The following is a 20,248-nucleotide window of genomic DNA, read 5'->3' on the forward strand; positions in this document are numbered from 1 at the left end:
ATAATGACAAGACTTTCTGGTCACATAAAACAGAGAATTCTGTAAATTTCTTCAAAGCATCTTTTAGAAATATTTTGCACTCTGTGTCTAGTGTGCCAGAAGTTGCCTACAGTAGTAGGTACTTATGTATCCCTAAATTTCTGCAGGAAAGAAAGTAGGGGTTATGAATAAACCCCACCCTTTTTATTTATGGGAATAAAAATTTACGTGAATACATGAGATTGTGTGATCATTGTAAAATTAACTGATGAGACTTTTAATGTGGAACAAATATAGTTTGCCCACTAAGAAACACCTGAGCCTGGTATTTCTTAGTGGGCAAACTATAATTAAGATCTAAAGGCCAAAGAAGTTTTCTAACCAGACCTACAGAATGTAAACTTGCAATGTCAGAGAAGCACAAAATATCCATCTTAGAAGGATAATGTGTCCCAAGAAAGATACTAAGGAACATTCCTGTATATGCAGGGCTTCTACAATTACTCCATTATTTGCTGCTGCATTTCACCCACAGTTGTCTGGATTTTCTTACTCTAATTTCTGTAAAAAATAAATAAAAACCTATTTGGATATATGTAGCTATGCAAAGACTATACAACTCTCCTTTCAGACTCAAAGATTGACCTGAAGGTGAATGCCATTTTAGCTGTATTTCTTGTTAATGATTTGGCCTTGTTTAATGATTTTGTATTGGGTTTTTTTTTTGTATGTGCGTTGTTTAAGGTTCACTGAACCCATTATGGAGCAGGTAGACTTCTTCTGTGTATCACCATTTTGTGGCAGGGCTGACTAAAAAGCTCTGTTGGGGATGTGGCATAATATACTGTTGAAAACTGTGGATCTGCAGTTGCCTTGCCAAGAATTTCAGTAAGGAAAAGGTTACTTGAGAGGATAATATGGATGTGGGTTGCCAGACACATGAAGCCCTCTGTCCAAAGCACTTTGCTTTAAGAGGGAAGAGAGAGACTTGAGCTTGTTGGCTTACAGTACCTTAGAGGGGCATAACAGCGACTGTTCCTGAGCCAGCTGGAACTTCTGCCTGGTTTTCCTGCAGAGATCCCATATGCTGTCTTGTCTGCTTGATACAAAACTGGCAGATCACACAGAAGTTAAATGATTTCCCTCTGTTCAGTATTTTCTCACCAAGGTCACCTCTTGTGAATCTATGTTAGATTCAGCCTGTGAGCATGCTACTTCAATGCATTTATTTGGTGTCTTCAATTCCAGAGGCAGGAGACCCCTCTACATCTGGCAGCTGATCTTGGCAATGTGGAGTTGGTGGAAGTGCTGCTGAAGTCAGGCTGCAATCTCAAGACCATGGATAAGGTAAATTGCATTGCTCACACATGGAAGGATTACTTTTTTTTTTTTTTTTTTGTTCTGTAATCTTCCTTACAGAGGTGCATAAAGCACATGTTGCAAGCTGTGTTTGCTAAGTAAAGGAAGTCTTCTTTTAATATTGTTATAACTGCAGCTTGCAGAGATCTGATGGTTTTGGTGAAGAGCTGTAAAGCTCCCAAGCTCTGTGATTTGAAGGATAAACACTTCTTCCAGAAACCTTTCATGGAAAATATAGTCTAGGCTTGCAGAAGGGCAAATGTCCTGTGGCTCCTTGTAACTGTGCATCTGCAGCTGGGCTCAGTGCCAGGAGAGATGCAGCTTCACCAGGTGCAGGGATGGAGAGTTTGCCCTTTATCACTCCAGGCTATCTTAGAATCATGTTGACATTCCTGATCCATTCAGATGGATACTTAAACTCTGAGATGATGTTCTGCCTAAACGATAGAAACAAAAATGGTAATGACTGGAGAAGTACCAAACCAAAGTTGCTAGGGAAGTACTTTTGAAAGGACAGAGTACCAAACCCAGTATGTACATATTTTGCTAAATTACTGCAAGATCGAGTGTTCCCTTTTACACTGTTACCACTTTTCTTGATATTCTGTATGAGCAAATTGAAGAATTTGACATTTATTATGGGCAAAATCTTGCCCTTTTGTAAATTTTAAAAGTAACTTTCCTGCACAAAACTGTCCTGATGAGAAATGAAGCTTTATGGATTAGAATTGTCTTGTTTTGCCCTTGCCTGATATGAGGCCTGGGTCTCTGAGTGGGGGTTGTATGGTTGGTATGTTTTGGGATGCTGAGGTAAGATGCTGCATTGGAGTTAAGCCTTTCCATTTAGAATCATGTCTACACTTGCCAAAGAGCTGCAATTCTCGCAGGGATCAACCCAGAATGAAATCTTGTCCATTTTAAATAGCACATTAGCCACTAGGAATTTTTTCCAATGTATTTGTATTCCAAAGGCAGACACAAAAGATTACTTATTTCCTATGACCTTAGGCACCTGCAAGACTTTGGACAAGGCAGTGCCCTTGTATTACAGCAACCCTGATAGAACTTGTTATGAGAATTTGGCTCTGAGCCAGTACAAGTTCTGGTACAAGTCACCTTTCTGCAGTCTGTTTTATTTCTTGGAGCAGCTTTTTCTTTGCCTATTTGTTGGATGACCCCTGAAACCATGCCACTGCTGGGAAGATATGCAAGTACAGTGCCCTTTGAACTGAAGTGGTGCTGAGATGCCAAAAATGTTACTGTCCTTGCTGACCAGTAGGCAGGAAGAAGGGGAGCCTGCTTTGATTGCACAGTATTTTTCTGACCTCCATGCCCTGGCAGCAGTACTCAGTCTCCAGAGAATGCCATGCATCTGCTCCTGTCAGAGGTCAGGAAATGCACTCTGTCTTTGGTTGTGAGTGCAGAGAGCTCCCCATATGCAGAATGCTGTGCTGCATGTACATGCAGGATGCCAGCAGTGTCTACACTAGTACAGGGGTACAGAAATACCCCCCTTATCCACTGCCTCTCTCTTCCCCTGTGAAATGCAAAGCACCTCTCCAGACCTGAGCCCTAGTTCTTGTGGTCTCTGGACTCATCACAAATAAAATATGCCTAAAAGATTTAATGAAATGTATGTTCATTGGCTTCCAATGTGATGCTCTTCTAAAAACAGGTTAATTAGAATGATCTTGAGCACAGCCAGGGGCTAGAACTCAAAAGGTGTATATTAGGGAACATTATGCTATCTGGAGAACTGAAATACCTTATAATTTAATTAATGAACCTTCTAATTAACAGATTGGCTTATTTTAGATCTAATTTTCTAGAAATGCCTAGCACTTGTTATATGGAGAATAATCATAATATTTAAATCCCAGGCAGTTGCACTCAGTGCAGATCTGCTGAAAACAGACAATTGCAGAGAAATCCCTTTAGAGCCACCATGATGCCTGGGCATCGAAGTGCTGATAGGAGATGGGTTCAGGTAGACTGACTAAACCTCTGCAGCTGGTGTTGCAGCAATGGCTTTGAATAACTGTGACTCCTTCTATACCCGTCAGCCTGCAGCTGTGCTCCTTTCAGCTCTAATGAGAAAGTAATTTTCTTTTTATTCTGTGAGCCACCTTCTCTTACCATCTAAAACAAGGCACAGGTTTGCCTTTAAGTTGGAGATTTCCAGCTTTGCCAGCCTATCCATCTGAAATGCCAGTTTAACCATAGCATGGGAATCTACTGTATTTGTGGTAGTGGGAATGTGGACACCGTGACTGGAGTGTGCAAGCTGGTTGAAGTATGCAGGTCTGAGTACAGGTTTCTAAAAGCAGCAGTACCCCACCAGAATTTTTTACTGGGGAGTTTAGTGTGTGAGAAAACTGACCACCTCTGGGCTGAGGTGATACAGCTGATGCAGAGCATAGGACTTTTTGATTGTAGCTACCCAAAAGCCATAAAAAAGGCATGGGGTCTGTAAAGAGTCCCTGTGTTTTTCTTCTATGACACATTTATCCAAAATGATGTTCTGATTCACTGTCCTGTTTTCAGCATGGGAAAACTGCACTAGCCACAGCATCAAGGAGCCATCATGCCCTCATTGTAGATATGATCATTAAAGCAGAAAGGTATTTTGCCATGAAACAGGTAAGAGTCATCTTTTATTAAACACAAGATACCTAAGGGAAAAGCCAATTCTGATTTTGAGGTGCCTTTTGGCTGAGGTGGTTCCTTTTGGCAGGCAGTAAGACTGGCCTTGATGAACAAAAGTTAGGATTGGGAATGGGAAAGTCTCTAGCCCATCCAGGCTTTATTCCTGATTAGCTGTAAAACTGTAAGCAGATCTTAGCATTTTCCTGCTTTGTGTTCTACACATAAAGGGATGGAGGGAGATTCTAAGCCAAATTCAAACTGTACCATCAGTACCATGGCTGGGATAACATGGATCCATGTTAATTCCTGGATCCTTTGGTACATGATTGAAAAATAGCAGAGTGGAGATGTCTGTGATTCCTTTGCTAGCAAGAGCTCAGCTACTTCAACGGAAGCTCCCTATTCTATTCCCTTGTGTTAATTATAAAATTAAATCAATGAGAAGGAAAAGAACTTCATGAGTGTGAAGGACATGGCTTAGGTTGTCTGAATTTCTCACCATCTTTCCCTAGTTGTTACTTAAATGTACACTGCATAGTGATGGGCTATGTGAAGGGCTACAAGTAACTGCCATATCAATTTGTGATTTCGTTCTCACTCCTGCTTCCTGCTGAGTTAGCCATGTGTAAAAGCATACTGATCCTGTCCCAGAGCAGGTACAGGGATTAGCTGTTTTTTTGACCCCACTCCCATCCTGAGTGGCCAAATCCATGACACTAATGTTACAGGGCTGGTAAATCACAGATCTAGATTAATTATTGCAAAAAAAGCCTCCATGAACACTCTGTATTGTGCATTTCATTTGCACCAGGTCAGCTGGAATTGTCAGGTACATTATTGTTTCTTTTGGTCTAACGAGGAATGAGAAGTAGTCTGTGGCCACAGAAGACATGATGAGTCTGATAGCCCTAAGCCCATAATATTATCAACCTCTTGGTATTGTTCACTGTATTTTCTGAAGAGAAGAAAAGGTGCTAAGCTGATGCTTTTCTGCAGAAGCACCAGAAATGTTGGGAAATACAAACGTGTGTGTATCCTGTTGACTTAAGCTGAGAGCACAGCTTAAATCTTATGGCTATGGAATACGATGCTGGTGGAGTTACCATACTGGACCTATAGCATTTTGAACCATTATTTTAGGGACTGTCTTTTTGTTACATTCAGCTGACTTGTCATTTGTGACAAAGCATTAGTTACAAAACAAAATGTCATGTAGCTGAGAGGAAGGGCACATGATACTAAAGTGTGACTGTCATCTCTCTGTGTGCCCTTCTTCTCTATCTATTACTTTTACACAACCCTTCCCTGTCATTGTCTAAGCTGGGTTTAACTGGATTTGAGGGCAGCTGTTACTATCCCACCTTGCTGTTGCCTCAAAACACACTTAGCAGCAAAGGGAAGCTGTGCTGCTGCAAAGGGGTTTTTTTAATTTGCTTGAGATTTTTTTTTCCTGTTTGTTTTTTTTTTAAATTAAACATCACAAGCAAATGATCTAAATCAGAGACCCAGAAGCTGTCCTGTAGAATGTCCTAAACTCTACCTTGCATGTGTTAAGCAGAAATAAAGTTGCATCAGATGAACAGAACCAAAAATACATGACAATGCTGAGTTACTGAACTGTGACTTTTTTTCTCTGTTAATCTGTCATAAGGTTAGGGAATAAACCTGCTGTATTTTTCTGAATTTAATTTGGAATGAAGCACTTTTGCTTAGTATTTTTAAAATGTGGCCTAGTGCCATTTCCTTTTTTGGTTAGTATCTGCTTTGTCATTCTCTACCAAATTCGTAAAGAAATTTTCTCCCTTTGAAGATTTATTTGAAACAGAGCTAGTACATAAATGTAATGAAATACAGAAATAGCTGGAGCATACCTACCTAGGAATGTTCCTGGACACAGCTTAGCTAGGACTGAAATCACTGATTGACATGGTTTCTGCCAAGGTGCGCAAACAAGACGTATAACCCCATCACTCCTGTTCCAGGGGAGCCATGCATACAGTAGGAGCATCACCTTTAATTGGGAGGGTAAAATCCATGTGGTTTTGGTTTCTGTCTGATTTTCATTACTTATGCAGGAATGAAACCAGATCCATGCTCAACACACATGTGCACATTGGTGTTTAGACACTTTGCTGAATGGGAGTCCCTGTGATAAACTTAATGGGTGATGGTACCAGCAAAGGATCTGGAAGTCCCCACTTCAACCAAGTGAAGTTGACAGGGCAGAGGCAGGAACAGGTTGAGCAGGTGCTGTGCCCATGGTGCCTGCCCTCTCTCCAGGGAAAGATTAGTGCTTTGAGAAGCAAGAGAAAAGGTTAAGAACTGTGCCTGAAACCCAGCTGTGTCCTAAACATGACATAGACAGAACCAAGCAGCAGAGCAGTGCTGACACAATATTTACTGTTACTTTGCTTTTGTGTATCAAGTACCAGAGAAAGTGGCTTATTTTGCAATTAACTTAGTAATATACAGCAACAAACACTGAAAGTCTTTGTTTCAGTTCTGTTTCCGTGAGCAATACACAGTTCCTTTACAGGCACTGAGAAAATAATCTGTCAGGAGCTGCATCTGAACCTCCCTGAGCAAAGGTTCCCAGCTCTGTTACACAATTTATCATCTGCTTTCTTTTTCAGACACATCTAGCTCATAGTGGTAATGGCTCAGACTTCAGTGTGTCCTTCAAACAAGATCACAGCACACAGACCAAGCAAATCCGTTCCTCCCTTTGGAATCTAGCATACAACCAGTTAAAACCCCGTGAATGGAAAAAACTGGCTGTTTTCTGGAAGTTCACAGATGAACAAATTAAAGCTATTGAAGAACAGTGGACAGGTAAAAATATCTGAATGGCCAGACACAATTTATAGGATAAAAAACCCCCACAAGGCAGTGTTGCATTTTAAACTATGTGAGTATCCCATAGAGAAGGGGTATCAGCCTTGTCCCTGGCTCCTGGGAAGCAGTGCTGTAGCAGTACAGGACTCTGCTCTCCCTCTTGGCCTGAAGGAACCTTCCTCTTTGGAGATCAAAACTAGAATCCATGAGCATCATGGAAGATTCCTGGGGATCCTGCTGCAAGTGAGGACCTGGGGAACCTCATGACACAGCAATTTTGCTCATCCTCTGCCTGCAGAGCTGCCATGAAACAGGAGTTTCTGGTTTCAGGCCTCTCAAGTACTGGGAAGACAGCACTTCTGCAGCACATATTGTACTTGCTACTACTACTCCAGGGTGTATTTCCACAGCTTGGGGAAAAATTAAAGGAAAATTTAATTTTAAGATGTATTAGGTGTTTCTTATGTCTTAACATGAAAACATAAAAAACATAAAAAGTAGTGTTAGGATAAAACGAGATTTTTTTTTTAAACTTTTGTAAGCTTCAGTCTTAATTTTTCTGCTGGATGAGAAATGTATTAAAAGTAAAGGAGTAAGTTTAAAACCTCTTGGAACTTTTAAAGTGCAAAAGCACAAAATACTGTTTTCAGCATATTGCACAATTATTTTGTGTATTGCATAGGGAAAAAAAGTTACAAGGAACATGGGAACAGAATGTTGCTAATCTGGTTACACGGCACATTGCTGGCTCATCAGAATCCTGTTAAACATCTGTATGAAGATCTGGTGGAAGCAGGACTTCAGCCTTTAGCTGGTAAGTAGATACAGAGCACATTACAGTGCCCTCTATGAGGCTGCAGTGCCATGCTGAGCTCTCTGCTGGTGCTGGGAAGCTGTGGCCAGGGCAGGGGTGGAAGACACTTTCTTCTTTTCTGGGACTGCCCTTCCTGAGGGGGTGAGGCTGCTTGAGAAAAAGCATTTATGTCAGACTTAAGGTTTCTAAAGGAAGACATGTGCAAACTTTGCTTTCCTCATCTCCTGCACACACAGTTAAATTGTGACTGGCCATCCTTCAGTTAGTCTGACCTTGTGCAGAGCAGAGCACAACAATCAAGTGTTTTCTCTCACTTTACAGAGATGATCAGAGCTTCAATTAGCATTGGCAGGGACTCCAGGAAATGTGTCATTTCATGAGTTCATCAACAAAACATGGCAAATATGATGGAATTACGTGCCAGAAGGAAAGTGGCTTTCAAATATCTTTTTGGGAAAAAAACCCCCCATATTTTGAAGTTGTACAACTTTTTCCACCCTAGAAGAACTTGCACTCCTGAAATGGCTACTTTCTTCTCAAATGCTTGCTAAACAGAAACGAAAAAAAATCAAGAATGAATGGCTGACTGGTAGCTTGTAACTGCTAAGCAAGATTCACCACTTACAATTTCTACACCTGACCTAACACTTATAAAGTAATTCTGTATTGAACTGCAAATTAAGCTACTTTGTGTTTGATGTGAAATGTAAATAAGATGTTTTCTACATGAAAAAAATTAAAATTAGTAAGTGAAAGTTATGTGTAAAAATCAATTAACACTTGGCAAATAAGTTGGCATCTGGCCTCATCTGGGATTCAGATTTATATAAATTCTTGCTAGGATAATGACAAATCTTTCTACTGCAGCATTTGATTTATGTAGTGAAGAAACACAAAAATGTCATGTGTAAACACAATGTGTGGCTGGCTGCAGAATTTTCTATCATGGCGTGACACTGAATACATACCCTCAAAAAAACATTTGATATTTTATTCTTCACACATCTAGCAATTCTTTACTTATCTCTTGTTTATATATTGAATTAATACTTGGCAGTGTCAGGCTGAGTATGTTTAAAGGTTTTCTTATTACTCAATATATTTAATATCTGAAAAATTATGTAAATGTATATCTTAGTGATCTTCTTTATTACATAGTAACAGTTTATCATGTAATGGAGGAACTGAATTGCCTTTTCTGTTTGCATATAGCTAGCATTATTTTGTGCTGAACCCTACTGTTTGTACTAAAAAAGTGATCTGTATCTTAGTCTGAAGTCTTTTTCAAACTGCCCTCCTGTTTGCAACCTTCTTTGACTCTGCTGCAGAGCAACCCAGGAATATGAAGAACAGACCAGTAAATCATAAGGTTCTGGAATTAGGGATCTAAAGTACAGATGCTTGGAACCCTACAGTATTCATCAGGTTCTGCAACATGAGCTTGCAAAATGAAAATGTTTAAGAATTTGATGGATTGGGTCCCTCACCTAGCCTGGGAGTGGAGGATGCTACCCTGCTGTTCTCCATTTTAAATACAGTATTGCAGGATAAAATTAACATGCATGTCAGCTATATTTACCTGCATAAGCAACTAGAAGTGTTTGTAAGAAAAAAAATTCATTTTCTTTTGAACATAGATGTTAGTATCATTGGGATTAAACAAGAGATTCAGACAAAAATCATGTTGTATCTTTTATTTAAAAAAATGGGCTAAAGATTCCTTAAATAAAAAGTGTTTGTCTTAAGAATAAAAGTTTGGAGGTAGAACAACAGTTCAAGCTCTTTTTTCCCCTCCAGGTTTTATTATAAAAGCACTTTTTCTTAAAAAACCTTCCCTTTTAGAAAAGGGTAAAAACATGATACATACTTTAGGCTTTACTGCATCAAATCTGAAAAGACTGGGAAGTGGTACCTTGATTAAAAACCCCTACTGGTGAGAAAGATAGTCAGTCAACAACTTTTATTGACTGAACACTGGTATGAGTTTGGCTCTGAAGCACTCGCCCAGCTTGTCCTGCAGGTCTCACAGTGGTAGAGCCAGAAGAATGAAGCACAGTTCGAGGATACTTAGCAGCAGTGGCTTGTGATATGGTTTGCTGAAAGGTAATCAGATACATGAAAACACTTAATAACACAAAAAAATCACATTAAAATAACTCTAGGTGAGCTGTAGTTTAAAAAGAAAGCCCTGCAACCTAGCAAACTGAAATACACTTATCTAGAAGGAAAAAAAATAAATGGTCATTTAACAGAAAGAGTAAGTTTTTTTCCTTTCTTATCTGTAATACACTTTTTAGAATACAAAGTGCTAACTGTAATGTTAACTGTAGTTAACTAAGTATTTTGAGCTTTTGTCACCTCAGTCTTATATCAGGGTTGGTTTGTTTTAGTTTTTTACCATGCTGTTCACAATTTTCCCCTGTAGTGCTAATTTAATCATGTCAACTTTCCTTTTGAAGTATTTGCTATAAGGCAGTCCCTGAAAGATCTTTGAAAATAAAAGGTTTGCAATTTTATAAAGAATTAATTTTCTGCCCATAAAACTAGCCACCTTAGTGTAATAAATCATATTCATTCTGCTTTTAATCAAGGTAAATTCTCTTCCCTCTCAAATTAACTCAAGACAAATACTTAAGATTTTTATTTGCAGAATTTGTATACAGAATGTATCTCCAGAGCTGTCACAGTTATTACAAGTCAGTTTTTGTTACAGTAGTTCAGGTGCTTTCCTTGTCACACTAGTAACAAAATTTGAATCCAGAAATTGTTCTTCATTAAATAATTACCACACTGAATCGCTAAACTCCTAAGAACATAAAATTTAAATATTGATTTCTGCTTACGAACCCTAGTTCTTGAAAGGTATGTGCAGCAAGCCACACAGCTGTGAGTCACAGGAGGAGATGGGGGCCTTTTCTGCTTGTGGTACTGCCATGATGGTGAGGAGATTGAGGGTGCTTGGGAAGCTGGGAAGAGACACAGCCAGGACCCGTGACCCAAACTGACCAAAGGGATATTCCAGACCATGTGGCACCAAATTCAGTGTATAAAGTGGGGGAAAGAAGCAGGAAAGGGAGGGACATTTGAGATTAGGTCATTTGTCTTCCCAAATGGGGCCTGGGTCTCCTGGAGAAGGCTGAACACCTGGCAGCGCATGGGAAGCACTGAATCAATTCCTTGGTTTGTTTTGCTTGTGTGCACAGCCTTTGCTTTCCCTATTAAACTGCCTTTTTCTCAACCCATGAGGTCTCCAGCTTCCACCCTTCTGATTCTCTTCCCAAACTCTCTGGTGGGGGAGTGAGAGGCTGTGTGGGGCTTGGCTGCTGCCTGGGGTTAAACCATGACATTTTCTCACCTGTGCCTTCTACACGAAGACAGTAAGAACTGTTTGCTGATTTAAACAGGCCTCAAGTCTGAGCTTTGTCTAATACCTCTTCACAAGGTAATTTTTCTTCAAACTATTACCAGATGTGTTGTAATAAAAATACTTTGAGAACATAAATACACAATCTGATTTACCTGAGTGACTGGATGATGCTTCTCCACAATAACTGAACTCATGGGTGGAGCAACTCCCATCACTGCTAAACTCCCAGAAGTTCTGGATTTTTGTCCCATATCAGCTCGGCCCGTGATTCGAGCAGTGATTGTTCTTCCTGCTTTCTGTTGTGCAGATGTTATTACTTTTGGTATGGGCTATAAACAAATTAAATACCAATTAGTAAAAAATTCTAAACATAATATTTACAATGAGAGGTGTTTCTGCTCAGTTTTATCTGCCACATGCCTAAATGGAACATGTGATGTTGCATGTAGTCCAGTTACATTACACAAGACTGAACTTGCTCCACCCGGCTGCAACCAGGATTACTCCATTTTTCCTACTTGTGCAATAGCATTTCAAGTAAATGACTTATGTTCTGAGGGAAGTAAGACTAATTTGACAAAAATCAAGAAGCATGGACAGTTTAGCTTTGCTTGCTGACTGCATGCTTGAGTGACAGCTGAAGGTACTTCCATCATTCTGGAAATCCTTTCTAGCAATGACAGCAGATAATAAAAAAATTCCCATGCATACAAAAATGCATCTTTCTCTGACAGCTGATAGCAAACTGTGTCAAACGTGGAAAAGAAAAGAGGGCAGTTTAGCACGAAGCACAGAAAAGGGAATGAGGGAGAAATTTCAAAGACCAAGATAATGAGACAAAGCACTTTTCATCACAAAAGGTTATCAAGACAAACACTGATTGTTCCTGTTGCACTATACCCGAGTGCACTCTTCAATTCTTCACGTTGCCACACTGACCTACCTACAAAAAGAATTTAAAACTGCTCCTAGCATAAATGAGTTTATGTAACATAAATGAGCATTTCCAAGCTAGTGTCTTCATACTGCTAAGTAAACTCTATGGCAGTGTCCTCAACTATATACCTGTGTTGCTATGAGAAATGTACAAAGAACAATACCCAAACTAATATTTGTTATGATTATGTCCTAAAAGAAAAAAAAAGTTAGCACGTTACCAGTTTTTGCGTTGATGTCACACCAGAGCCTGATGTCGTGCTAGTGACGATAACTGGAGAATCAGAGTCTAGCCTGGTCTCAGGAGTGCTTGCATGAGCTAGGTGGCAACAAAACTGAAATGAAACCAGAGTTTATACAGAATGAGTACTACTTTCTAGAAACTACCATTTTACTCCTTAGACAGACAGTTTTTTGACTATCCCAATTACCCTTTTAATTGTAATGTCTTTGCAGATATTTTACCTCTAGTGCTCTCTAGTGTTACTCTTTATTGTCTAACATAAAATTACTTGTCTAAAAACTGTATAAATGGTGTGAATAACATTTATCACTATTAGAATGAAAAGTCAGGAGAGAGGCATGCACATCATCTCTGTTCTAACCTACTCTCTAGCATGATAGTGTTTTACAGTGACAAAGTTTTCAGGATGCTCCAGGGAAGGTCCAAAACAACCATGCTACTAGATGATGATCTGGCTAAGTTGGTATGACAGGACATTAAGCTGAGTTCCCTCAATGTCTGTATGTGTTACCCCCCTAAAAAAGAAGTCTGAAGTCAAGCCAGCTTTTCATCTTTCAAGAGTATAGTAAATTCAGGTTTATTAAAAAAACCCTCTTAAGAGCTTTTTTCTAGAGAGAACCTTAGAGAGCAAATTATGCTTATTGTACTGACCTTGTCTTCATTAGTTTAATGCATTTTCACTAAATAAAAAAGAGCTTAAAAAGCTGAAACTACAGCAAGCCACAGCAGCTGTGCCTCATTCACAGTGCAGTCTGAACACACTTGCAGGTTTCCTTTTAGATCTGGACTCTCTTCAAAAAAGCCCCAATCAAGGAATCTCTCTTTTGTCACTAGGAAGTACAATCCTGTTCTAGCTACACGCTTACCATGTTTTCCATCTGAACAGCAGCTGGTGGTGGTGGTGGTGGTGAGGGTTGATTATATTGTGAAGGAGGTGGCCTTCCTGCACCAGTGGCAGCATGATCATTTCTTCTGCTTCCTGTATCTGTTATTAGAAACACAAAGTAATGGGATAAGCACATAATCTAGCTAACCTTAAGGGGTGGGGATATGGGGGAAGATAAGTTACAACAAAAATTTTAATATTTCTTTGGAATTTCTGTATGACCTAATAAAAAAGAGCAGGCTGTTCTTTATAGAGGTAGGTAGGTAGGTAGGTAGACAGATATAAACAAGCATTCCTGTATTTTACCCTCTTTTGAGATGCTTATAAATGTTTTTCAAGGGGCTTGTTTCTCTGTGTCTCAACATCCCTGTGGCACATGTCACCTACTTGTAGTGCAAAGAACTGAGGTTCTTCCTACAGCTTGCCAAAACTAAAATCAGTGCGCAAGAGGTGCTCTTATCCTAATAAACAAAATCCAGTTTAGATAGTAAAACACAAAGGTCATTTGCTCACTCCAGGAACTAGAGTGACACCATGTGGTAGTTGTGTTTGTTTTTTTTAATTAGCTGAAATAAGTACGAAAAATAAAAGGAAGGTGCTTCAAATCTGTGCAATACTTGTAGATGTCAAGAGTAAAAGGATACTAATATGTACATTTTGTACATATCTATGTGTGTACACACACATTAAGCTTAAGCACAGACAGGAGCAATGCACAGTTATAGATCAGTAAGATCTGCTCTATTTTACTTAAGGAAAACAGTATTAGGACTTCTATAAGCAAAAAGTTATGAATTCCTGTGGCATCAGTGTTCCTTTAAATACATGAAGAGGAACATATTTTTTTAAATAAAAAAATAATCTTAATATACTACTAATTAAAAAGAAGTCAGCAAATTAGGCAGGTAACTTTAACACCATCAACACTGACACTAAATATATGAAGCCATCAAGCTCAGGATACATGCACACTATTAATAAATACTCTAATGATATATGATATGTATCTTACCCGTAAATTTTGTGTATATTAAATGTATACTAAAATAACCAAATAATAAACTTGTAAAGGGGTTAAATTCTGCATTTTATGTCCAGTGACAGTAGGTGGCACTATAGTGTTCATATAAATTTATAATTGCTAACTGATTCTGGCACATGGAAGTTTTGATGTCCACAAGACTAGAAACAAATCACAATAATCTTCTCTAATGTTTGCAGTCCTCCAGTGTTCTGATCACTGTTCTACCTGATTAAGAATGCAGATCAATGGCTGTTCAACCATATTAAATAATTATGTAACTAACTTCATTAAACCCCCATCTGGCTGTAAGCAAAACATAGTATGCCTGGGGCAGGGGAGAAGGTGGTACCAGAGGTGGTGGAAGCTGATGACCTGCTTGGGACCAAGGACAACAGAGTCTGTGAAATGTTATGAAGCCTGATTAAAAAGCATTATAGTGGACACACAAAGAAATGAGTTACCCTAACATCCAGCACAACAAAATCTTTAGGTGTTGTGCTGGTGTAGAGTATCAGTTCCAGCTTCTTAGTAAAAATCAAGCAAAATCATTGGTCCATGAAAATAAAGGGTTGGTCACAACTATTACAGAGCTCAGTTTTCTTTATTTTCTTACTACTTACTCTCATTTTTATAGTTCTACAGAAACAATGCTTTCACACCAGTCATTTAACCTTCATTATTAGGGAGATCTGGCGTCTGTTGCATGATTTTGAAAACAACAGACAAACAAATAAAAGATAATGCTTCAAGAAAGAATAATTCTTAATTAATAACACAATGAAAAATAAAGTACTTGGAAAATGCCCTGTAACTTTATTCCCAAACCCAGTATCTTCAAGAAATCATTCATTCTTAACCTTCTACAAATACTGATCCTAAATTTTTACTAGCACACAGCTACACTTTGCTAATATATTAATTTCCTAAGTAACTGCACAAATACCACTTGTGTTTAACAGGCTTAGACAGCTGCTCAGGCAAGTATTCTCTTACATTTTCTTCAGGTTTTTATTTCCTCTTTCTATCTACCTTTTTTTGGTGAAGAATTTCTCTAAAGCAGCTCAGAAACTTCTGTATAAGGTTGTTAAATTTAGCAACTGAAGTTGCTTGTCTAAGACTATTAACCACTGCCAGTACAGATAGTTGTGGAGCCACTCATATAGCGGTGGCACTCCTGCTGGCATAGCTATTTTCTTTTTAACCTAGGTTGCTGCACCAGCATGATTATGTTCCCACTGCTACGGATTGTCTCAGTCTGAGAGAGTGATTTCATTGTATCTGTAAGCATGCGCAGCACTTCCCTGTGTGGCTGCACAGGTTTTACAGGTATGCTGCTGATAAAAATAGACTGGTGTTTCCTGTTCTGGCATGGAATTACAACTACATACAGAACCTGAGAGATTTGCTTGCCCTTTTCACGTTCAAAAGCAGGATTAAGAAAGAAGGGAGAGCTGTCTGAGAAAAGCTGATTCATGGCACACTGAGATTCCAGAGTACAAAGGAATTTTCACGATTTTGTCTTCACTGCTCCATAACCTGGTGTTTTAAGAAGTTTGCCACCTTTGACTTCCTTTCCTGCCTTCAGCTGCAGTCTACCACTCTCCCAGCAATGTGGGATGAAGAGAACATGTTCCTCCTTTCAGCTACAGCTGTATGAAGTCCAGCATCAGAGTACTTCTCAACATGTTCAACAGGACATTTTAAAGCAATAAAAGTTTAATAAAGTTGTATTGCCAAAAATTCTCAAATTTAAAAAAAAAGAAAAAGGAACTCCATTAAAACAAACAAAAAATCCCAAGCAAATCCAACAAAAATGCACACATACTACCAGATTAAACCTGCTAGTCATACTAACCAGAATCTGGCCTACTGTCCTTGCTTTGAAACATGGTCATTGCTTCCAGATTCAAAGCACATACACCACGCATAAAGGCTTTCTTCATGGTGTCTTCATACTGATCTCTTTCAGTATGCAGTCGCAGAACCTCAGCTCTTGTCAGTTCCAAAGCAGCAGTTAACTATGAAACAGAATGAGAAAACAGGTCTCTCTTACTTCTGAATGCAAACTACAAACATATTCAACAATTAACTTTAAAAATAATTTACTGTATTTACAAAGACAGAGGTTTTCACTTGAAAATCTCTGTTTCACCAGAGATGAACAGCTCATTGTAGTTTCTTTGTAGTACAGCACAATATTAATAACACAGCATATCAAGGAGAAAACTATTCAAAAGGACTGTCAGACTCTACCTAAGCAGAAATATATCTCGCAAGCTTTTGTCTTTTAGAAGTTGGCATCTGGCACAACCCAGATCTCTGCAGAAATATGGGTTCATTCAACAGAAGAGCAAGTCTTCTCTGACGATTATTTAAGGGTAAATTTTCATCATTAGTCTTTCTTCTCTAGATACTGTAAAAAACTAAAAATGCTGAGAAAAGATCAGAGCAAGGTGCTACTTATGGTTTTTGTGCTGTTAAGATACACTTGGTAAGCCTGTGATTAAAATTCTAGGTTTAATTTCTTGCTGAAATACAAACCTCTTGAAAGTGATATTTTAAAACTGATTACTTAGTGTGCACCAATGCACAGGTTGACAATTTCCCCTTAAGCTCTGAAAATTCTTTAACAAGCTTAATCAGCAAGCTAAAGAAAAATCAAATTTAATTTCAGCCTTTAACAGAATAGCTATTACAGAAAAAAAATATTGTACTCATCATGATCATTCAAATTAATAATGGTGCTCTATTTGCATTGTCTGCTTCATTAAGACCTCAAAATGCATAGCCCATGCTAACAGAATGCTGTCAGAAAACAAACGGCATTCCCATTGACAGGCAAACAGAGATTTGCCTTATTTCAGGGAAGTACAATTTATTTCATCTGTGCATGCAGATTGGCAACATTTTATATCAGATGCAGGGGAAAAAAGGCACATCTAAAAACATTACAGAGATCTCAGATCTATTCAGATCTTCTTGCATACTTGGGAACTCTTTTCTACTGGAAAATACTCATGTTTGTTAGGTTTGCTGAGAAAGACATACTTTGGAGGAACAGGGCTTGGAAGTCAAGGAGCAAAAGAACGGAAAAAAAATTGATCTTACCTCTGCAATTTTTGCTTCATAATCATTGGTGAGCTGAACACACACATCTTCTGCCCTTAACTGACAGGCTCTTGCTACTTTGTCTTTCCATCTTTCTTCACTAACAGAGCGCCATGCAGCCCACACTTTCTTCATCAAAGCTGTCTGGAAATGTTTATCTGCCATTTTAATTGCATGTTCCTTAGAAAGTAAATACAACCACATCATACAAAAGTTCTGCGTTGATAAAAAGTTCAGTATTCTACTGTGGATGATTGTTTTACAGCTCATTACAGAGACCATAGCAGGAACCCCTAAAATGAGTTACAGGTCCTGCAGAGAAGTGTTACACAAACACTGTCAGCAGCCCAGTGTTGCCTCTGCACATGTGCCATGGCACCTTACTGTCCTCACCAGGAGAAACTGTATTTGTAAGCTCCTATACACAGTAGTGGTCTTACTCTTAGTTTAATGACACCCAAACAACAACCTCACATACACAGTGTAAAGAGACATATGAAGCCATTTGTTGGGTATGTGGCACATTTGGATTCACTGCAGGAATCATATAAAACCTGCAGTCACAAAGATTGCAGGTAGTTATCGTAAAACTTACATTTTGAATAAATTTAGACTTCAGGATTGTTTAAAAACTACTTTAAAACAACCCTACTATTCTATTCTATTTCAAAATAATCAGCAGACAACAGATTTGTTTTCCATTCCAGAGAGTATTCTGATGGCAACATTCCTTTTAGAACTGATCTTTTCAAACCCTTATTTGACATTGTCAAACACATCAAAATAGAAACATCATGATTTCTTCAAACTGTAACAGGAACTACAGCAGCTCTGACTCTTTTGAGTACAGAGGTTTAATTTTCACTGCATTTCGATTTTGGGCACATACCTCTTGCTTGGCTTTAACATGCTGAATCCGCCACAGTGTAAACTTTCTCATCAACATTACTCTCTCCTTTTGCTTTTCTAATGCTTGGGTCAAGTTTGTAATAACCTGCAAAAATATTCATTAACACTACTTCAATATCTCTGATAACTGTAAGATCAAAGAGAATGTACTTTATGTCTCAGTTATTTTTCACTTAAAGCACTTGCTTTTAACAGATGCTTTCTACTGAAACTTCCCCTTACTCTAATCAAGTAAGAAACAATGATCAGTGTTCAAATGAGAAGTAAAACTCCTGTGGTTTTGACACTCAGATTGAGGCACTTCCATTGTGTAGTTTTAGAAAAAGTTCAACTGAATTGTTATTTCCTCCTACATTTGGTGGTTTCTGAGCTACTTTCTCATCATTAAATGTTACCATGGCATAACATCAGAAGAACCTCTTATTTTAAAGAGAATTTAATAAATCAGAAACATTTATATTAGAAGCTTGTTTCATTTGTCTGAACAGAATAAACAAGCTAAGTCGTTGCTATAAACTGGAAAAACCTTATAAGAAAGCGTTACTCTCTTTAGAAGTTCTCATGAAAGATACTAAATAAGCTTATAGCAATTAAAACATCCGAGCAGCAAGATGTACTGGACAGAGGCTGCAACCCATCAATCTCTAAATTTAATGAGTACACATGAACAGCTGAGATTCCCCAACTAAAAACTAAGCCAGGTATGATGCAAATTTGGTAGACCAAATATGAATATTACTCCCTACTTCAGCCTAACTTCTTGAGCTAGATTCTGCCATCAGCCATATATGACCAATTCCAATGGTCAACAGTGACCTATCTCGGGACTTTGGGAATAATGCAAAGTTATTTTAACTACTGAATAAACATTGTTGAGAACAACATTTTATGACAATATATACTAGCATATGTTAACATTATATCACATTTGTTACAAGTAATAATAATTGAACATACGCCAATTAAATGAATGATAACTAAAATTAAAATAGAAAACAAATTAAATTTATATAGTAATTACTTTTGTTGAAAAAGTATCATAAAAACCAATTTTCAATGCTGCATACATACTGCTACATATTAGAAGTCTTAACCTAAGTCTATTTTTGTTAATTAGCATATTTTTGCAAATAAAAAGCATTTAAAATTTACAATGTGAAATAAGAATCTAATACTTGTAATATTTGTGAGGCTGATGGACCTTGGTTTATGTCCACATCAGGATACAGCAGATTTCATAATTATGGAATGATATGCAGAAGCATGGAAGCACCGCCACCCTCCATTCAGGTGGTAACAATAGTAATTTTCTATTGAAATATTTGGGTTTCTTTTCTGAGAAGTGGAAGTATAAAATTGGCTGAAGAAACAATTTCCTTGGCAGTAGAAAATGAAATAGAGCTTTCAAAGTATCACTGAGAACTATGGCACATTAAATATGACTGACATACAATGATATTCAATAGAATTAGATGTTTGGAAGGTATAGGCTGAAATAACCATACACAAGATACTAGTTACATGGTACAAGACTAATTGTTATTGTAATGTTATAACATTTATATTTGCTTGGTCTGCTTAGTTTGTTTTCCAAATGAACACAGAACACTATCTTCATTCACATTTTAACTCCTGTAATGTATGCTTTTCGAAAATGTAAGTAGGAATTAGAAACCCAAACTCCATTAAGTGTTCTCAAGTACTAGGTTATATGTTTAGGGGAGCAGTCTTCTTACTGTGTGATTGCAAAACTGCCAAGATTTTATATCCACTTCAGAGTTCTAGTTAATTTTCAAGTTGTTTGCACTGGTGCCAGCAGGAAAGTGTAAACCACAGACTCCAAATGTCCAATCTTAAGAAGTGTCAAATTCCTAAGAATCTCAAAATAGAGGCTTCTGAACATTTAAAACTGAGGAAAACCAATCTAATAACTGAAAATTTAGAGGCTTTTGAAGTATAAGAGGTAATAAACTCACCTATGCCCATGTGATCTTCATGAAATACATGAGAAACAAGACTCTAAATTTAAGAAGCAAACACTGCAAAGTATAGCAGATATGATGTATTTTCATTGTTCGTATAGATAACTCTATCAGCAACCATGATTATTTTTCTAGGATACAGTCTGAATATGTTATTTA

The 20,248-nt window shown here is 38.0% G+C and overlaps 2 protein-coding genes across 9 annotated transcripts in view; one reads left to right on the forward strand and one right to left on the reverse strand.

Moving 5' to 3' along the window:
• Positions 1-15,931, forward strand: part of ANKDD1B (ankyrin repeat and death domain containing 1B) — a 32,932-nt gene extending 17,001 nt beyond the window's left edge. For 3 of the 5 annotated variants that reach the window (XM_030237280.2, XM_030237279.2, XM_030237284.2), the window contains 5 exons: positions 1,228-1,326; positions 3,883-3,978; positions 6,618-6,816; positions 7,502-7,633; positions 7,955-8,031. In XM_030237280.2, the coding sequence (XP_030093140.1) occupies positions 1,228-1,326; positions 3,883-3,978; positions 6,618-6,816; positions 7,502-7,633; positions 7,955-8,013 (585 nt within the window). In that variant the 3' untranslated portion in view covers positions 8,014-8,031. Of the gene's footprint in view, positions 1-1,227; positions 1,327-3,882; positions 3,979-6,617; positions 6,817-7,501; positions 7,634-7,954; positions 8,032-15,296 lie in introns of those variants that run through there. The other 2 variants (XM_030237281.2, XM_050986901.1) reach the window with 2 other exon arrangements.
• POC5 (POC5 centriolar protein) overlaps positions 9,313-20,248 on the reverse strand; it is a 28,168-nt gene continuing 17,232 nt past the window's right edge. For 3 of the 4 annotated variants that reach the window (XM_030237276.2, XM_050986900.1, XM_030237278.2), the window contains 7 exons: positions 18,088-18,192; positions 17,199-17,378; positions 15,946-16,108; positions 13,047-13,165; positions 12,158-12,271; positions 11,153-11,329; positions 9,313-9,729 (listed from right to left, as the gene is read on the reverse strand). In XM_030237276.2, the coding sequence (XP_030093136.1) occupies positions 9,580-9,729; positions 11,153-11,329; positions 12,158-12,271; positions 13,047-13,165; positions 15,946-16,108; positions 17,199-17,378; positions 18,088-18,192 (1,008 nt within the window). In that variant the 3' untranslated portion in view covers positions 9,313-9,579. The remainder of the gene's footprint in view (positions 9,730-11,152; positions 11,330-12,157; positions 12,272-13,046; positions 13,166-15,945; positions 16,109-17,198; positions 17,379-18,087; positions 18,193-20,248) is intronic. The other variant, XM_050986897.1, reaches the window with a different exon arrangement.

This window comes from Serinus canaria, chromosome Z (genome assembly GCF_022539315.1).
Source record: "Serinus canaria isolate serCan28SL12 chromosome Z, serCan2020, whole genome shotgun sequence".
NCBI lineage: Eukaryota > Metazoa > Chordata > Aves > Passeriformes > Fringillidae > Serinus > Serinus canaria.